Source organism: Lissotriton vulgaris, chromosome 5 (genome assembly GCF_964263255.1).
Source record: "Lissotriton vulgaris chromosome 5, aLisVul1.2, whole genome shotgun sequence".
Classification (NCBI taxonomy): Eukaryota; Metazoa; Chordata; class Amphibia; order Caudata; family Salamandridae; genus Lissotriton; species Lissotriton vulgaris.
The window spans coordinates 530,889,699-530,907,093 of record NC_141693.1 but is presented as its reverse complement, the minus strand read 5'-3'; the positions used below and the strand labels follow the sequence as shown (position 1 = coordinate 530,907,093).

General features: G+C 41.1%; 1 protein-coding gene across 1 annotated transcript in view; it reads left to right on the top strand.

Moving 5' to 3' along the window:
- The window catches only part of RPP30 (ribonuclease P/MRP subunit p30), a 144,915-nt gene that overhangs the window by 89,905 nt on the left and 37,615 nt on the right, over positions 1 to 17,395 (top strand). Inside the window, exons 7-8 of the mRNA XM_086921976.1 lie at positions 14,804 to 14,920; positions 16,414 to 16,443. Coding sequence (XP_086778102.1) covers positions 14,804 to 14,920; positions 16,414 to 16,443 — 147 coding nt within the window. The remainder of the gene's footprint in view (positions 1 to 14,803; positions 14,921 to 16,413; positions 16,444 to 17,395) is intronic.

The following is a 17,395-nucleotide window of genomic DNA, read 5'->3' as shown; positions in this document are numbered from 1 at the left end:
GATTGATGGATCTTTGCCAGGAGGTGTGTGGACATGTTCCAAAATTTGCCAGCGTATATCTTTCTCATTATGATTATATTGTATGAAATGGGAAACCATAGGTGCACTGGTTTTTTGAGTTCTGATTGCAGATTTGTGTTCCGACAGTCTCGTACGGAATTCTCTCGATGTTTCCCCTACATATCCTATGTTACATGGGCATAAGATCAAGTATATAATATTCTTTGTTCTGCAATTAGTCATTTCTCTAAGGTTTCCAAGTCTGTGTCTATAAGTCCATTTTTCACCTGGTATGACCTGGTCACACGCGTGGCAGTTTCCACATCTGTGATTGCCTTTTGGTAAGGGATTACCATCCAAGGTTTTCTGTCTGTCTCTTTCTTTGCTCTTCCATCTGCTATGTACCAGCTTGTCACGGAGATTTTGGTTTCTTCTGAAAGCAAGCATTGGTTTGTCTAATCTGCTTTCTTGTTCATTAGTGTTTAGTATTTTCCAATTATTGTAAATCACTTTCCTTATTTTATTGTTGATGGTGGAGTGATTTAGGACGCAGACAAGTTTCTGATCCTGGGGTTTTGGAGCGTGGTTTAAAAGGGCATCTCTGTTATAGTATTTCGCCCTTTTCATAGAGTTACGTACGAGACGTTTGGGGTATCCTCTTGCTAGTAGTCGTTCTGTTAGTTGGTTGGCATGTATCATGAAGTCTCTTATAGATGTGCAGTTTCTTTTTATTCGTAAGAACTCCCCAAACGGGATAGAGTCTTTTTGGCAGTTAGGATGGTAGCTGCTGTGTTCCAGAATGGTATTTTTGGCTGTGGGCTTACGGTACAGATCGACTGTTAGTATGCCATCTGTATGACGTACCCATATGTCCAGGAATTCCACTTGGTTTGCTGAGAAATTATGGGTGAATTTCAGATTTTTGTCGGCTAAGTTGAGCCATTCCATAAATTCTTTTAGGAGGTCTTCTGTTCCTGACCAAATAAAAAACACATCATCTATAAATCTGTGCCACCTACTGATGTTCTCATAAAACGGCGCAATTTCATTATAGATGTTCTTTCGTTCGAACTCCCCCATGTAGATGTTAGCAATGCTGGGGGCACAAGAGGCCCCCATACTGACTCCTTTCACTTGATGGTATACATCATCTCCAAATTCAAAAAAGTTGTTTTGTAGCACCATTTTTAAGCAGTCCAGAATGAAAGTGTCGGGTCTTGTTCCTGGTGTTCGTGCTAGAAGGGCTGCGACAGATTCCACTGCTTTGTCTTGAGGTATATTCATGTATAGGGATTCTATATCACAAGTCACTAGCAGTTGGGTGGCATTGTTGAAAGAGGAGTTCTCAAGAACTTTAATCATATGCCCAGTATCCTTGATGTATGAGGCATAAGTAGCAGTAAGCGGGCATAGGAAGGTATCTAAGTACTTTGAGAGGGGTTCCGTACTAGAATTTATGGATGCTACTATGGGTCTCAACGGAGGGTCCAAGGTGTTTTTGTGTGTTTTTGGGACACCATAAATAGCAGGGACTACAGGGTGGGTGTTAATAAGGTAGTCCATTTCTTTTTGGCATATGAACCCTTCTACAAAAGCTTTTGATACGAATGTATTTATTTCTTCTGCTAGATTTTTGAGCGATCGTTTGCTTGCTTTTCTGTAATGTTCTTCCACTCTTAGCATTTGATTTATTTTGTCTGCATAGTGGCATGTGTCCATGATCACAATCCCTCCTGCTTTGTCGCATGGTTTTATTATAATTTCTTGATTGTTTTGTAGCGTTTGCAGGGCTGATCTTTCCTCTTTTTCTAAATTTGTGTGAGGCAGTGGGATGAATCTCAAGATTCTCTCCAGTTCATTCAGGACACTTTTCTCAAATATCGCCACTTCCGGTCCTAGCATGTCCAAAGTGGGGGTGAAAGTAGATGGAGGACGGCAGCCTGATAGATTTTCCTCTTCTTCTCTTGTATCTTGATTTTCAAAGTATTTCTTTAACCTGATTTTCCTGAAAAAGGAAAAAATGTCTTGATGAATTTGGAATCTGTTTGCTCCAGTACTTGGAACATATGATAATCCTTTACTTAAGATATTCACTTCTTCTGACGATAGTTTGTGTGAAGACAGGTTGTATATTGGTATGGATATGTTGTTATGATTTTTTATTGTTTCCAATATTGTTGACGTCTCGTTTGGACATATGGCTGAGGATGTGGAGGGTTCGGTTGCTGGTATTGATTCGGTTGTTGATATTGATTCTGGTTTGTTGTTGGATAACGAGGTCTTCCTCGTCCTCTGCCCCTCACTAAAAAAGGCTGTCGTGGGCCTCGGTTTGGTCTCCCCGAGAAATGTCCTCTTTGGTTGTGATTAGGGTAGCCATAGTCATAGTCTTCTTCTGTCATTATTCCTTCTTGTTCTGAGTCTGAGGAATTAGTGTTAGAGAAGGTTTGGAATCTGACTCTTTTATTAGATCTTGGATTGTAATAGGTTTGATCATATGACCTAGTTCCTTCAGCTACGTCTTCTTGTTGTTGATTGTAGAAGTCTTGTTTAAGGTAAGGATAGATTTTTTCCTGTGCAAACCAGCGGACATCTTTTCTCAGTTTATCCATTTTCTTTTTCATGAGGTATGTATCGAATTCCTCTATTTCTTCATTTATTTCTTGTAAGGTTTTCTTGGCTTCTTCTAACGATGGATTTGCTTTTAACTTCTCTTCTAATTCATGGATTTCTTTTTGTAGAGCCACTAGCATATCTTTAACTGTATTTATAATGAGAAGCATCCAATCGCGTGAACAGCGATTCGCTATGAGCGACCAGCGTTCTAGAAAGCTGCGAACTTCCACAAATAGGGCTGGTATATTTCTGACTCTGAGTCCTATGGGGATAGCTCCCGCTTTCAGATATTCCCCCATAAAGAAGGCATGTGATTCCGTTCTTTTGGCTTTCTTTTTTAAGTTGACTAGTTTTAACCAGTCAGTGTTAGTGCTGGGAACACTGGTGGTATTACTTTTATTGCCGCCTGTGATTTGATCCATCATAGTGAGGAAATCTTCATCAGAAAAACCGAATGTTTTTAGGTTGTCCATAACTTTGATGAGAGAGAGGAGAGTGTGGTGCCACTAATCTAATTAGAAAATAGGACTCAACGTGAATAGAGTTGGAGAGGGATTGTGTGGAATAGTGTCAGTGGTAGATAAGGTCTAACTGAAGCAAAAAGATGTGTACTATGAGCTGCTACAGAGCTAATCAAGAAGGAAACAAGAAACTCTACAGTAAAGACTGTTGAGAAAATAAGAAAAGAGAGTTCTCCCAGAAACTTTAAGGCCCAGAGGGGGGAGATAAACCAAGCAAGAAAGTAGACAATACCTCTGTGCGGGCCTATATATCTTTTAACAGTGAATATATCAAAACAATTTTTAGAAAGATGCCAGCGAGAAACTGTAAGGTATTATTCAAACATTAGGTATTTATTTGGCTATTTTTTCATTTTCAACATTTTTCAACATTTGACAAGAAGACATTTGTGCAAAAAGTACAGTACATTATCATTATATGAAACACATTTTACATACAAATTTTAGTAATGGTTATCCTATCGTTCATAAGGTGCCCTCTAATAGCAGTTTATCTTGGTACTCATACAACACAGACTCATACATCATTCATACTAATTCTAAAAGGTAAAAAATACAAATCTAACAACCTAGACACATAGACATAGTGGTACAAGACATTGGATTAACACTGGTGTTGGCTCAGAGGTGTACTTAGTGTGATACGCTTGAGAACCTAGATGGTATGGTTCTTGCTAGTTATGGTGGAATTGACCAGATCGTATCCTGGATTATAGATGGTAGGCCGACGTACGTTTCGGTGAATGTCACCTTCCTCCGGGCCGAAGACAACGGACAGACAGATAACTAATACAATATATTTAAAATGTGAGGGCTTGGTACAAAATTCTGAAAAACAGAATACAAATGAAATTTCTTTTACTTATTTTGTATGGTTATATTTATCAGTGGCATCAATTATATGCACAGACTTTATTACAATTGAATTAAAATGTAATAAGTGCTCATAGATAGTTATCACATCTGATTGAAAAGGGAATAGACCAAAGAAGAGTGCACCAGTTGACAAGAAAAAAAGTGAGAGGTAAGGGTTGAGGTTGCAGGGTGAGGCTAGTAAGTTAGAACCACCCAAAACTTGCCTGAAACATGCAGTGCTTATAAGTTGGTATAGTGTGCCAGTATCTGCACAAAGAGAGAGCATTACCTATGGAGTATAAGATCTGGGCGTGTCATTGAAGACAAACTTGTTGGTTTCTATAAGGCGTTAGCTGGAAAGAAATTTTACAAGAAAGGCAATTAAGTGTTAGAGGCGGTAATTTAGAGATTGGGTTTTGAATGCTGGAGTAGCGGATATTAATTTACCTCCGTGTCCAAAGTACGCTCATATTAGTTATCAATAATTTATGAGCCACTTAAGGGACTTCTGTATGGCGGTTATGGCTGCATGGGTACAGAAATTAAAAGAAGATCAGCAATGGAGCTGTCACAATAATCAGTTTTAAAAGTCAATCATTTTGCAATATTGGGATAAGTACCTGAGGCATTCGTGTTGCACGATGATTTTATAAAGTGTGCATAGTGCGGTAAAAGCACCTGAATCTATACAGAGAGATAGCCCAAATTATGCACATATATATATGAAACAATATGAAGTTTGTTAATATAAGTGGCTGTTATAATTTTAACAGGTTCTGTAATAAGATGTATTGGCATTTCTATTAGAGACGGAAGCTAATCATTGAAATACAAAAACCCATGGTGGCTCGACTACAGTCCACACATTCCCTCTCCAACTCTATTCACGTTGAGTCCTATTTTCTAATTAGATTAGTGGCACCACACTCTCCTCTCTCTCATCAAAGTTATGGACAACCTAAAAACATTCGGTTTTTCTGATGAAGATTTCCTCACTATGATGGATCAAATCACAGGCGGCAATAAAAGTAATACCACCAGTGTTCCCAGCACTAACACTGACTGGTTAAAACTAGTCAACTTAAAAAAGAAAGCCAAAAGAATGGAATCACATGCCTTCTTTATGGGGGAATATCTGAAAGCGGGAGCTATCCCCATAGGACTCAGAGTCAGAAATATACCAGCCCTATTTGTGGAAGTTCGCAGCTTTCTAGAACGCTGGTCGCTCATAGCGAATCGCTGTTCACGCGATTGGATGCTTCTCATTATAAATACAGTTAAAGATATGCTAGTGGCTCTACAAAAAGAAATCCACGAATTAGAAGAGAAGTTAAAAGCAAATCCATCGTTAGAAGAAGCCAAGAAAACCTTACAAGAAATAAATGAAGAAATAGAGGAATTCGATACATACCTCATGAAAAAGAAAATGGATAAACTGAGAAAAGATGTCCGCTGGTTTGCACAGGAAAAAATCTATCCTTACCTTAAACAAGACTTCTACAATCAACAACAAGAAGACGTAGCTGAAGGAACTAGGTCATATGATCAAACCTATTACAATCCAAGATCTAATAAAAGAGTCAGATTCCAAACCTTCTCTAACACTAATTCCTCAGACTCAGAACAAGAAGGAATAATGACAGAAGAAGACTATGACTATGGCTACCCTAATCACAACCAAAGAGGACATTTCTCGGGGAGACCAAACCGAGGCCCACGACAGCCTTTTTTAGTGAGGGGCAGAGGACGAGGAAGACCTCGTTATCCAACAACAAACCAGAATCAATATCAACAACCGAATCAATACCAGCAACCGAACCCTCCACATCCTCAGCCATATGTCCAAACGAGACGTCAACAATATTGGAAACAATAAAAAATCATAACAACATATCCATACCAATATTCAACCTGTCTTCACACAAACTATCGTCAGAAGAAGTGAATATCTTAAGTAAAGGATTATCATATGTTCCAAGTACTGGAGCAAACAGATTCCAAATTCATCAAGACATTTTTTCCTTTTTCAGGAAAATCAGGTTAAAGAAATACTTTGAAAATCAAGATACAAGAGAAGAAGAGGAAAATCTATCAGGCTGCCGTCCTCCATCTACTTTCACCCCCACTTTGGACATGCTAGGACCGGAAGTGGCGATATTTGAGAAAAGTGTCCTGAATGAACTGGAGAGAATCTTGAGATTCATCCCACTGCCTCACACAAATTTAGAAAAAGAGGAAAGATCAGCCCTGCAAACGCTACAAAACAATCAAGAAATTATAATAAAACCATGCGACAAAGCAGGAGGGATTGTGATCATGGACACATGCCACTATGCAGACAAAATAAATCAAATGCTAAGAGTGGAAGAACATTACAGAAAAGCAAGCAAACAATCGCTCAAAAATCTAGCAGAAGAAATAAATAAATTAGTATCAAAAGCTTTTGTAGAAGGGTTCATATGCCAAAAAGAAATGGACTACCTTATTAACACCCACCCTGTAGTCCCTGCTATTTATGGTGTCCCAAAAACACACAAAAACACCCTGGACCCTCCGTTGAGACCCATAGTAGCATCCATAAATTCTAGTACGGAACCCCTCTCAAAGTACTTAGATACCTTCCTATGCCCGCTTACTGCTACTTATGCCTCATACATCAAGGATACTGGACATATGATTAAAGTTCTTGAGAACTCCTCTTTCAACAATGCCACCCAACTGCTAGTGACTTGTGATATAGAATCCCTATACACGAATATACCTCAAGACAAAGCAGTGGAATCTGTCGCAGCCCTTCTAGCACGAACACCAGGAACAAGACCCGACACTTTCATTCTGGACTGCTTAAAAATGGTGCTACAAAACAACTTTTTTGAATTTGGAGATGATGTATACCATCAAGTGAAAGGAGTCAGTATGGGGGCCTCTTGTGCCCCCAGCATTGCTAACATCTACATGGGGGAGTTCGAACGAAAGAACATCTATAATGAAATTGCGCCGTTTTATGAGAACATCAGTAGGTGGCACAGATTTATAGATCATGTGTTTTTTATTTGGTCAGGAACAGAAGACCTCCTAAAAGAATTTATGGAATGGCTCAACTTAGCCGACAAAAATCTGAAATTCACCCATAATTTCTCAGCAAACCAAGTGGAATTCCTGGACATATGGGTACGTCATACAGATGGCATACTAACAGTCGATCTGTACCGTAAGCCCACAGCCAAAAATACCATTCTGGAACACAGCAGCTACCATCCTAACTGCCAAAAAGACTCTATCCCGTTTGGGGAGTTCTTACGAATAAAAAGAAACTGCACATCTATAAGAGACTTCATGATACATGCCAACCAACTAACAGAACGACTACTAGCAAGAGGATACCCCAAACGTCTCGTACGTAACTCTATGAAAAGGGCGAAATACTATAACAGAGATGCCCTTTTAAACCACGCTCCAAAACCCCAGGATCAAAAACTTGTCTGCGTCCTAAATCACTCCACCGTCAACAATAAAATAAGGAAAGTGATTTACAATAATTGGAAAATACTAAACACTAATGAACAAGAAAGCAGATTAGACAAACCAATGCTTGCTTTCAGAAGAAACCAAAATCTCAGTGGCAAGCTGGTACATAGCAGATGGAAGAGCAAAGAAAGAGACAGACAGAAAACCTTGGATGGTAATCCCTTACCAAAAGGCAATCACAGATGTGGAAACTGCCACGCGTGTGACCAGGTCATACCAGGTGAAAAATGGACTTATAGACACAGACTTGGAAACCTTAGAGAAATGACTAATTGCAGAACAAAGAATATTATATACTTGATCTTATGCCCATGTAACATAGGATATGTAGGGGAAACATCGAGAGAATTCCGTACGAGACTGTCGGAACACAAATCTGCAATCAGAACTCAAAAAACCAGTGCACCTATGGTTTCCCATTTCATACAATATAATCATAATGAGAAAGATATATGCTGGCAAATTTTGGAACATGTCCACACACCTCCTGGCAAAGATCCATCAATCTTCCGAAAAAAACGCGAAACTTTTTGGATACATTATCTGGACACTGTCCGCTTTGGACACAATGAAGAAATCTCATGGATAGTAACACTCCAATAAGATTCCCACAACTATGTACCAGGTCACTGTGAATCTAGTCATGATATAGTGCTAGCTTTATTCCTGTATCATTATTGTTTGTGAACTTCCATAAATAGGACGCATTCTGCCCCATTATAACTGAACTCTAACAAAAGGGCCTTAGCTATTATAGTCTCTAGCTATTAGTGATTCTGAACACATTCACTCACTCCAATATGGCCACAATAGAGATCATAGCCTCTACACTAGTCCATCTTTCATGTTTCCTTTTAACACAAAACTCTAGCCCTACACCTCTGTCAATGACTCCCCCTCGAATCTCGATTGCTGTATTTAAACGCCCAAAATATTCACTACCTCCTTAGGCAGGGACCTCTGTCCAGAACCCCCGGATGCGGCAACAGCACTCCAATAATAAGGTAAGAGACGTCGTTTAACGCGCCCTGCTTGCACGCTGAGCTGAAATTGCCTAAGGCCAGCCACTCGCAGTGTTTCCACCCGTTCGTTTGGGACGCTCTGCATAAATACCCAGCCATACACATCGTGTCTGGAGTTTCTTTAACTGTAATTGCAAACCTATCTGCTGTATTCAGATTTCAAAATTCCTACTGAGCACTGTCACATACTTGAACCTTATTTCGAGCAGCCCCGATATTTATAACTGCCCACTCTATGTCTAGAACCCCTGTATATAACAACAGCATTTTTTATAATCTGATAGGAGACGCCCTCCAACGCGCCCTGCTTGCACGCGTAGCGGCAACAGAGTAATGTGAGTCACCTGCCTAATGCGTCTCTTTACGAATTTCTGCGATAGCACCCAGACTTATTCAACCAGTTGGTGTCAATTAATTGTCACTGCAAACTAACTTGTGACACTCCGCATATAAATTTTAAAACCCGTTGTCAGCGTTCTAATAAACTAAAGCCCCTTTTTGAGCAGCTCCGATTTTGTAACCATCTCTCACCTCCACTGTTTTAGAGGCTGCAGACATACGTATTAAATTCATACCTATCGCTGAACCACACTCCCGGAGGTACCGTCTTTGTGACTGGTATGCTAAAAAATCAGGTAAGACGATCCGCTTATAACTATCTAGTTAATCTCTCATTACCAAACCAACAAGCAAGCGTCCTGTCTTAATATGCTAATAATGCCGACTGTAGTCGAGCCACCATGGGTTTTTGTATTTCAATGATTAGCTTCCGTCTCTAATAGAAATGCCAATACATCTTATTACAGAACCTGTTAAAATTATAACAGCCACTTATATTAACAAACTTCATATTGTTTCATATATATATGTGCATCATTTGGGCTATCTCTCCGTATAGATTCAGGTGCTTTTACCGCACTATGCACCCTTTATAAAATCATCGTGCAACACGAATGCCTCAGGTACTTATCCCAATATTGCAAAATGATTGACTTTTAAAACTGATTATTGTGACAGCTCCATTGCTGATCTTCTTTTAATTTCTGTACCCATGCAGCCATAACCGCCATACAGAAGTCCCTTAAGTGGCTCATAAATTAATGATAACTAATATGAGCGTACTTTGGACACTGAGGTAAATTAATATCTGCTACTCCAGCATTCAAAACCCAATCTCTACATTATCGCCTCTAACACTTAATTGCCTTTTTTGTAAAATTTCTTTCCAGCTAACGCCTTATAGAAACCAACAAGTTTGTCTTCAATGACACGCCCAGATCTTATACTCCATAGGTAATGCTCTCTCTTTGTGCAGATACTGGCACACTATACCAACTTATAAGCACTGCATGTTTCAGGCAAGTTTTGGGTGGTTCTAACTTACTAGCCTCACCCTGCAACCTCAACCCTTACCTCTCACTTTTTTCTTGTCAACTGGTGCACTCTTCTTTGGTCTATTCCCTTTTCAATCAGATGTGATAACTATCTATGAGCACTTATTAAATTTTAATTCAATTGTAATAAAGTCTGTGCATATAATTGATGCCACTGATAAATATAACCATACAAAATAAGTAAAAGAAATTTCATTTGTATTCTGTTTTTCAGAATTTTGTACCAAGCCCTCACATTTTAAATATATTGTATTAGTTATCTGTCTGTCCGTTGTCTTCGGCCCTGAGGAAGGTGACATTCACCGAAACGTACGTCGGCCTACCATCTATAATCCAGGATACGATCTGGTCAATTCCACCATAACTAGCAAGAACCATACCATCTAGGTTCTCAAGCGTATCACACTACGTACACCTCTGAGCCAACACCAGTGTTAATCCAATGTCTTGTACCACTATGTCTATGTGTCTAGGTTGTTAGATTTGTATTTTTTACCTTTTAGAATTAGTATGAATGATGTATGAGTCTGTGTTGTATGAGTACCAAGATAAACTGCTATTAGAGGGCACCTTATGAACGATAGGATAACCATTACTAAAATTTGTATGTAAAATGTGTTTCATATAATGATAACGGACTGTACTTTTTGCACAAATGTCTTCTTGTCAAATGTTGAAAAATGTTGAAAATGAAAAAATAGCCAAATAAATACCTAATGTTTGAATAATACCTTACAGTTTCTCGCTGGCATCTTTCTAAAAATTGTTTTGATATATTCACTGTTAAAAGAAATATAGGCCCGCACAGAGGTATTGTCTACTTTCTTGCTTGGTTTATCTCCCCCCTCTGGGCCTTAAAGTATCTGGGAGAACTCTCTTTTCTTATAATCCCTCGCAGTACAGACCGGAGTCACCGCAACACGACCGCTACATTGAGCAGGTTGTCACATCACCTCCCCAAGTTCTCAGGAGTGACTCATCGCTTGTTTTCCACCGCACCAGCTTCTGTTTTGGAACTTTGTCGCATTTAAAGGTATCAATCAATCATCGCATTTATATAGCGCACTACTTACCCAGAGGGTCTCAAGGCGCTGGGGGGGGGGGGGGTGGGGGGGAGGGGGGATCTGCTACTGCTCGAACAACCAGGTCTTTAGTTGCTTCCTGAAGGCGAGGTGGTCCTGGGTCAGGCGGAGGTGGGTGGGGAGGGAGTTCCATGTCTTGGCGGCGAAGTAGGAGAAGGACCGTCCCCCTGTGGTAGCTCTACGGATGCGGGGGACGGCGGCGAGGCTGGTCGATCGAAGCTGGCATTTGGGAGCGTAGAAGTTGATTCGGCTGTTGAGGTATCCTGGGCCATGGCTGTGTAGGGCTTTGTGTGCGTGGGTGAGGAGACGGAAGGTGATTCTCTTGTTGACCGGGAGCCAGGGCAGATCTCTCAGGTGTCCAGAGATGTGGCTGCGACGGGGGATGTCCAGGATGAGTCGTGCTGAGGCGTTCTGGATCCGCTGGAGTCTCTTCTGGAGTTTGGCGGTGGTTCCGGCGTAGAGGGTGTTGCCGTAGTCCAGACGGCTGATGACGAGGGCCTGGGTGACCGTCTTCCTGGTCTCGGTGGGGATCCACCGGAAGATCTTACGAAGCATGCGCAGGATGTTGAAGCACGACGAGGAGACGGCGTTGACTTGTCTGGTCATGGAGAGGGAGGAGTCCAGGATGAAGCCCAGGTTGCGTGCGTGGTCTGTTGGTTTGGGTGCGTTGCCTAGGGCGGGGGCCACCAGGAGTCGTCCCAAGCGGCAGGTGAGGATCCCAGGATGAGGACTTCCGTCTTATCTGAGTTCAGTTTCAGGCGGCTGTTCTTCATCCATTCGGCTACCTCTTTCATCCCTTCGTGAAGGTTGGCTCTGGCGGTGGCGGGGTCGTTGGTAAGGGAGAGGATCAGCTGGGTGTCGTCGGCGTAGGAGATGATGTTGAGGTTGTGCTGGCGTGCGATGTCTGCGAGGGGGCTCATGTAGATGTTGAAGAGGGTTGGACTGAGCGAGGAGCCTTGAGGGACGCCGCAGATGACTTCGGTGGCTTCTGATCTGAACGGAGGGAGGCGGACTCTCTGTGTCCTTCTGGCGAGGAAGGAGATGATCCACTCCAGTGCCTTCTCCTGGACTCCGACGTTGCTGAGGCGTTGTACTAGGGTACGATGGCAGACAGTGTCGAGGCCGTGGAGAGGTCGAGGAGGATGAGGGCCGCTGATTCTCCGTTGTCGAGCAGCGCTCGGATGTCATCGGTGACTGCGATCAGGGCGGTCTCGGTGCTGTGGTTGGCCCGGAAGCCAGACTGCGAGGGGTCGAGGGATCCGTTCGTCTCGAGGAAGGCGGCCAGCTGCTTGTTGACGGTCTTCTCGATGACTTTTGCAGGAAACGGGAGCAGCGAGATGGGACGGTAGTTTGTGAGGTCGGTGGGGTCAGCCGATGGCTTCTTGAGTAGAGCGCGAAGTTCGGCGTGCTTCCAGCTCTCCGGGAAGGTAGCAGTGTCGAAGGAGGTGTTGATGATGTCCCGCAGGTGGAGTGCGATGATAGCGTAGGCCTTGTTGAAGACGTGGTGAGGGCAGGGGTCGGTCGGAGATCCGGAGTGAATGGAGTTCATCGTGCGGACGGTGTCTTCGGTGCTGATCGGAGTCCAGGCGCGGAGGGTGGTGGTGGGGGACGGTGGTTCGGTCCTGGTGATCGTCGGTTGAGTGCTGAAGCTGTTGTGTATGTCCGCGATCTTGTTGTAGAAGTAGGAGGCGAGGGAGTTGCAGAGGTCTTGCGAAGGGGTGATTTCGTTGTTTCCGGCGTTGGGGTTGGAGAGCTCTTTGACGATGTTGAAGAGTTCCTTGCTGTTGTGGGCGTTGTTATCCAGTCGTTCCTTGAATGCAGTTTTCTTGGTGGCGCGGATGAGTTGGTGGTGTTTTCAGGTGGCGAGCTTGAGGGCAATCATGTTGTCCGGTGTTGGGTCTCTGCGCCAGGTTCTCTCGAGGGCTCGGCAGTTCTTCTTGGAGCTCTTGAGTTTGTCGGTGAACCATGGGGCTTTCTTGCTACCGGGTCTGTTGGCTAAACGTGACGCAACTGTGAACTTTTCACGCAACTGTGGATTATTTCATAGCAACTTTAAGAACTCTTTTGCAACCATATTCTTGAACTGTGTATGTTGGATTTTTGTTGTTTTGGTTGTGTAGTTTAGATTACATACTTTTTATTTTTCTAAACTGTTTGGAGTCAGTTTGTGATGTTTCCACTGTGTTACTGTGAGTGTTGGTACAAATACTTTACACATTGCCTTTGATAAGCCTTGACTGCTCGTGCCAAGCTACCAAGGGGGTGAGCAGGGGTTATCTAATGAGTGTTTCCTCCTTACCCTGACTAGAAGCAAGGGTCCCTATTTGGACAGTGGTACCTACCTCTGCCAACTAGAGACCCCCAGTTCCAACAGTGACAATAAATGAAAGAGAAAGCATAATCCTAGCCTCCGTGTCCTTAAAAGAATTGAACATTCTTGGCCCGAATGCTAGCTAATTTTTTATTGTCCTGCGTAAGAAAATATTATTGCATATTCTAGTCACTTGAATTTGTTGCCATTGGTTAATTCTGCAGGATTGTATTGGTGATTCTATGGTTACGATCCTAAATATCAGGAATAACGTTTCCATAGCGCTATGGAAGTCATTATTCTGTCCATTTTGCACTCAAGTGCATCCTTAGAATTGCTCTCTTTTTTTGTGATTTACACATAAATTTTCCTACTTTCACACATGAGTATGCATGGAGTGAAAGCCAGTGCTCAGGCCACATGATTACATCAGAAATGTAGCATTCAGAGAAAAAAATCAGGAATCCAAACAATTTGAAAACCTGGAGAAGGAGAAAGGAATAGGGTAGGTTAAATACACTCATGTATAATGTATACATTTTTGTTACACATATTTAGATGCATATAAAACAAGAATTCGCATTGCAATAGGTCTTGCATTTGCGAGTGTTTTAGCTATTGGCATTGTAAATGACAATGCCTTTTATTTATCTGTTTTGATATGTAACCCCCAAATAAAAGGCATTGCCATTTACAATGCCAATAGCTGAAACTCTTGTAAATGCAAGACCTATTGCATTTCAAATAAGCTGCCACCATTGTCCCAAGCTGCTTGGAAAGTGAAAGCGCACATGGCGTGCTAAATGTTGCAGGAAAGCATGTGCGCTGAATGTTGCATGTTGTGCCTGCAGTAGGAGAAAATAGTGCTTAAAGACCAGATAAGACATACCGTGTAACAACAGGAGTCAAAGGGTCAGTCCTCATGGGAGGTTACAAATGAAGACAAGGCAGTACTATATAGGAACTAACAAGCTGATTAACGAATCAGAAGCCAGCATTTAAAAAGGACTGTGACACAAGCCAATGAAAAATATGGGCAGAGTGTGGGCGGAGCTTCAAGTCCATACCCAAATACAGCATGCCTCACAGAGCAGTGCCTGCGCTGCCCAGGCTCAACCTATTAAATGTAAAGATAAATTAAAAAGGAGGGAATTGTTGAAAATAAAAGGATGGGGCTGGAGTTGTCACCTACAATAAATATTTTTTTTTAAAGAACTTATCTTACTTTTAAAATACATATGTTTAGAAAAACTATTTTCAGAAAAAAGATATTAATGAAATTGTTTAATGACATTTTTTGAAAATATAAATAAAGGTAGGTTCCTGATATTAATCACCTTGATATTAATAACCCAAATTAAAAACTAGAGGAGGGATTCTCATCACAAGTAATCTGTTGTATTACAGCACTGTTCTGAATTGCCTTCCTAACTTGTCTTTTGATTTAATTTTATTTCTTCATTTTGTTTCGATTCAGGCAATAGAAAGAGGTCTTTTCTTTGAACTTGTTTACACACCTGCAATAAAAGACTCGACAATGAGAAGATACACCATTTCAAATGCACTTGGTTTAATGCAAGTCTGCAAAGGAAAGGTAAGTTAAACTGATGTGTAATTGAGTGACTGGCGTGTGGATTTTTGCCACTTTAGGCTCCAAATCGGGGAACTCTTTCCACGTAAAAGAACATTCACATTGTTTACCTATATTATATTTTCTGGACGTTCTACAAGTAATGCTTCCTCTGCTGCTGATAAACCGGTTAATTGCTTGGGCTTACTGTTTTATAGACATAGTACCAATGAGTTGGGTAACAAACATCTGTTATTCAGTGCCAAGATACCCCGCTAGGGGTGAGCGTGCGCTTAACAAATACACATTATGATATATTATTTCAGTTAATGTGAAAAATAAAGAAAGACTGCACATTCAACGGATTGGCTGCTCCTAAAGTGACATCCTCTTAATCTTCTATGCAAATCCAAAAGCATTCTCAACCTACCACACAGAGCTGAAACTGCCACTAGGTGGCCTGTCCTGCTATTCAAAAGCCTTCAAATATGAAACCTATTTGTGACTTTTGAATTCACTAATATATAATTTAAGACATCTAGAATGTTAATCATGCGAAGGCTTTTAGTTGTTTGTGTGATCTACATTTCAAATATGTGTAAGCCACAAGATGAGCTAAGAAAACCAGCACATTTTATATTTTCCATTTAGTACACCTTTGTTTTATTATCGGTTTATACCAGTACCGTGGATCTATTTTTCCCCAATGGCTATGTGCTACACATTTAAGTTGAGGCTTGGTAACATAAAACTTGTAAATTGATGCTTGGCAACATGGCATGTGTCGAGAGCACTTATGAGCTTTTTGATGATTTACAAAATCCCCAGATGCACATGTAAAAGGTGCATGCATCCCCTGGCGTCCACCAGAAAGCTTTTGTTTCTTTCCCACAGCCTGCTGGTAACGGTAAGGGCACTGTGGGGGGTAGCAGAGCAGTCAGAAGTGTTGGAGGCATTGTTTCTATCTTGCAGGAGAATGGTTGTGTGATGTCTCAAGGAAGAGCTCATGATCACCTAGTAGCAACACTGGTCGAGAAGCGCACCTTTTGCCACTATGGCCAAGGACCGTGTCTAGTGGCCACACCCTCCACCACACTAATAGCATCTCCTCCTTCCCCACCTTAACAGCATCATTGTCAGGCGGCTGCTGGGTTTAAAGAGCTTTCCTATCCCTAATCTTGTATTGCAAGCCGGCTTCTTCAGAGATGGGAGTTCTGAAGGTACTTGATTAACAGAATAAATCTTTTCTGAGAACACTAATTCCTAGGTAAGGATATAAGGGCGTGACAAATGGTCACCTGCTTCACATCAGTGCCTGCTCATCTCAACTATTTTCACACAGGGCATCGCCTATCTTCACACAGGGCATCGCCTATCTAGGAGTGCTATCTTCCACATTTTTTGTAATCTGGAGATCTTTTTAGAAAGGCCATGACGAACTAAATGCATTTGTTTTTCTTGTATCTTTATTGTATTACTGTGTCAGATGATTTTCTAATTTATCTTTTATTCTGTAGAATGTCATAATAGCGAGTTCTGCTGAAAAAGTAAGTATATTATTATTTACCTGCTGTATTAAGCTTATGTTTGTGAATACATTTTTATTTCAGAAAATTATTTTAAACTAGAGGCCAGTTCTGTCTAAATTCTGAGGGTACTAGTTTTTTATTTGTATTTTAGCATCACGAAAGTGCACTCCCGTTACTTGCACGTATTTCTTTCTTATTGTTCTAGAAAGACCTTTATAACATTTAGTCCTAGTCAGTACTGTAATTTTAGAAGACATTTATTTTAAACAGTTTATTTGAACTCCTCTATCGCTAGCATTTCACTTGATTTGTTAACATTATGTTAAAAAACACTTTTGAATGAAATCTCTATGGGCTGTTACATGCTCATCTTGGTGAATAAAATCTAACATTAACATCACATCAACCGAAGTGTTTTAATTGAGTCAGTGCTGTTTCTTTCCCCTTTCATGCTCAACTTATTCATCTTTTTCTAAACGCCGTGTGAAGCCAGTTATGTCTTTAAGTTCGATTTTTAACATTTTCCACTGATATTCATCAAAGAAAGACCTCATACTTCATATTAATGATCACAGAGTTGTCACTTTTAGGTGTCCTTGCCATTTCATATTGTTACTGTTTCGCTGGGAGGTGCAGAATAGTGTGGCATATTCGCTATGCAGCAAACCTCCTGGAGTAAATTAACAAAACAAAGATGTGAGACAAGAGTGCTCCCTGCTCTGCTTTTTTGCAAAACACATACATCTTTTCATGCTCTTATATTTAAAATACATGTTGCACAATATGTGCTTGCAGATTAGTAAGGTAGGACCTGCAATAATAAAGACAGCAAGGTATTTACTTCCACAATATTGTTAAGTATCTTGCTCTTTCTTTCACTGACATTTGTGCCTGAGTTATCTTTGTTTCAGATGTAGCTCCCTCCATGTCCTTGTAGTTGCCTTTTTCCCCTTTGTGTCACTAATCTCAT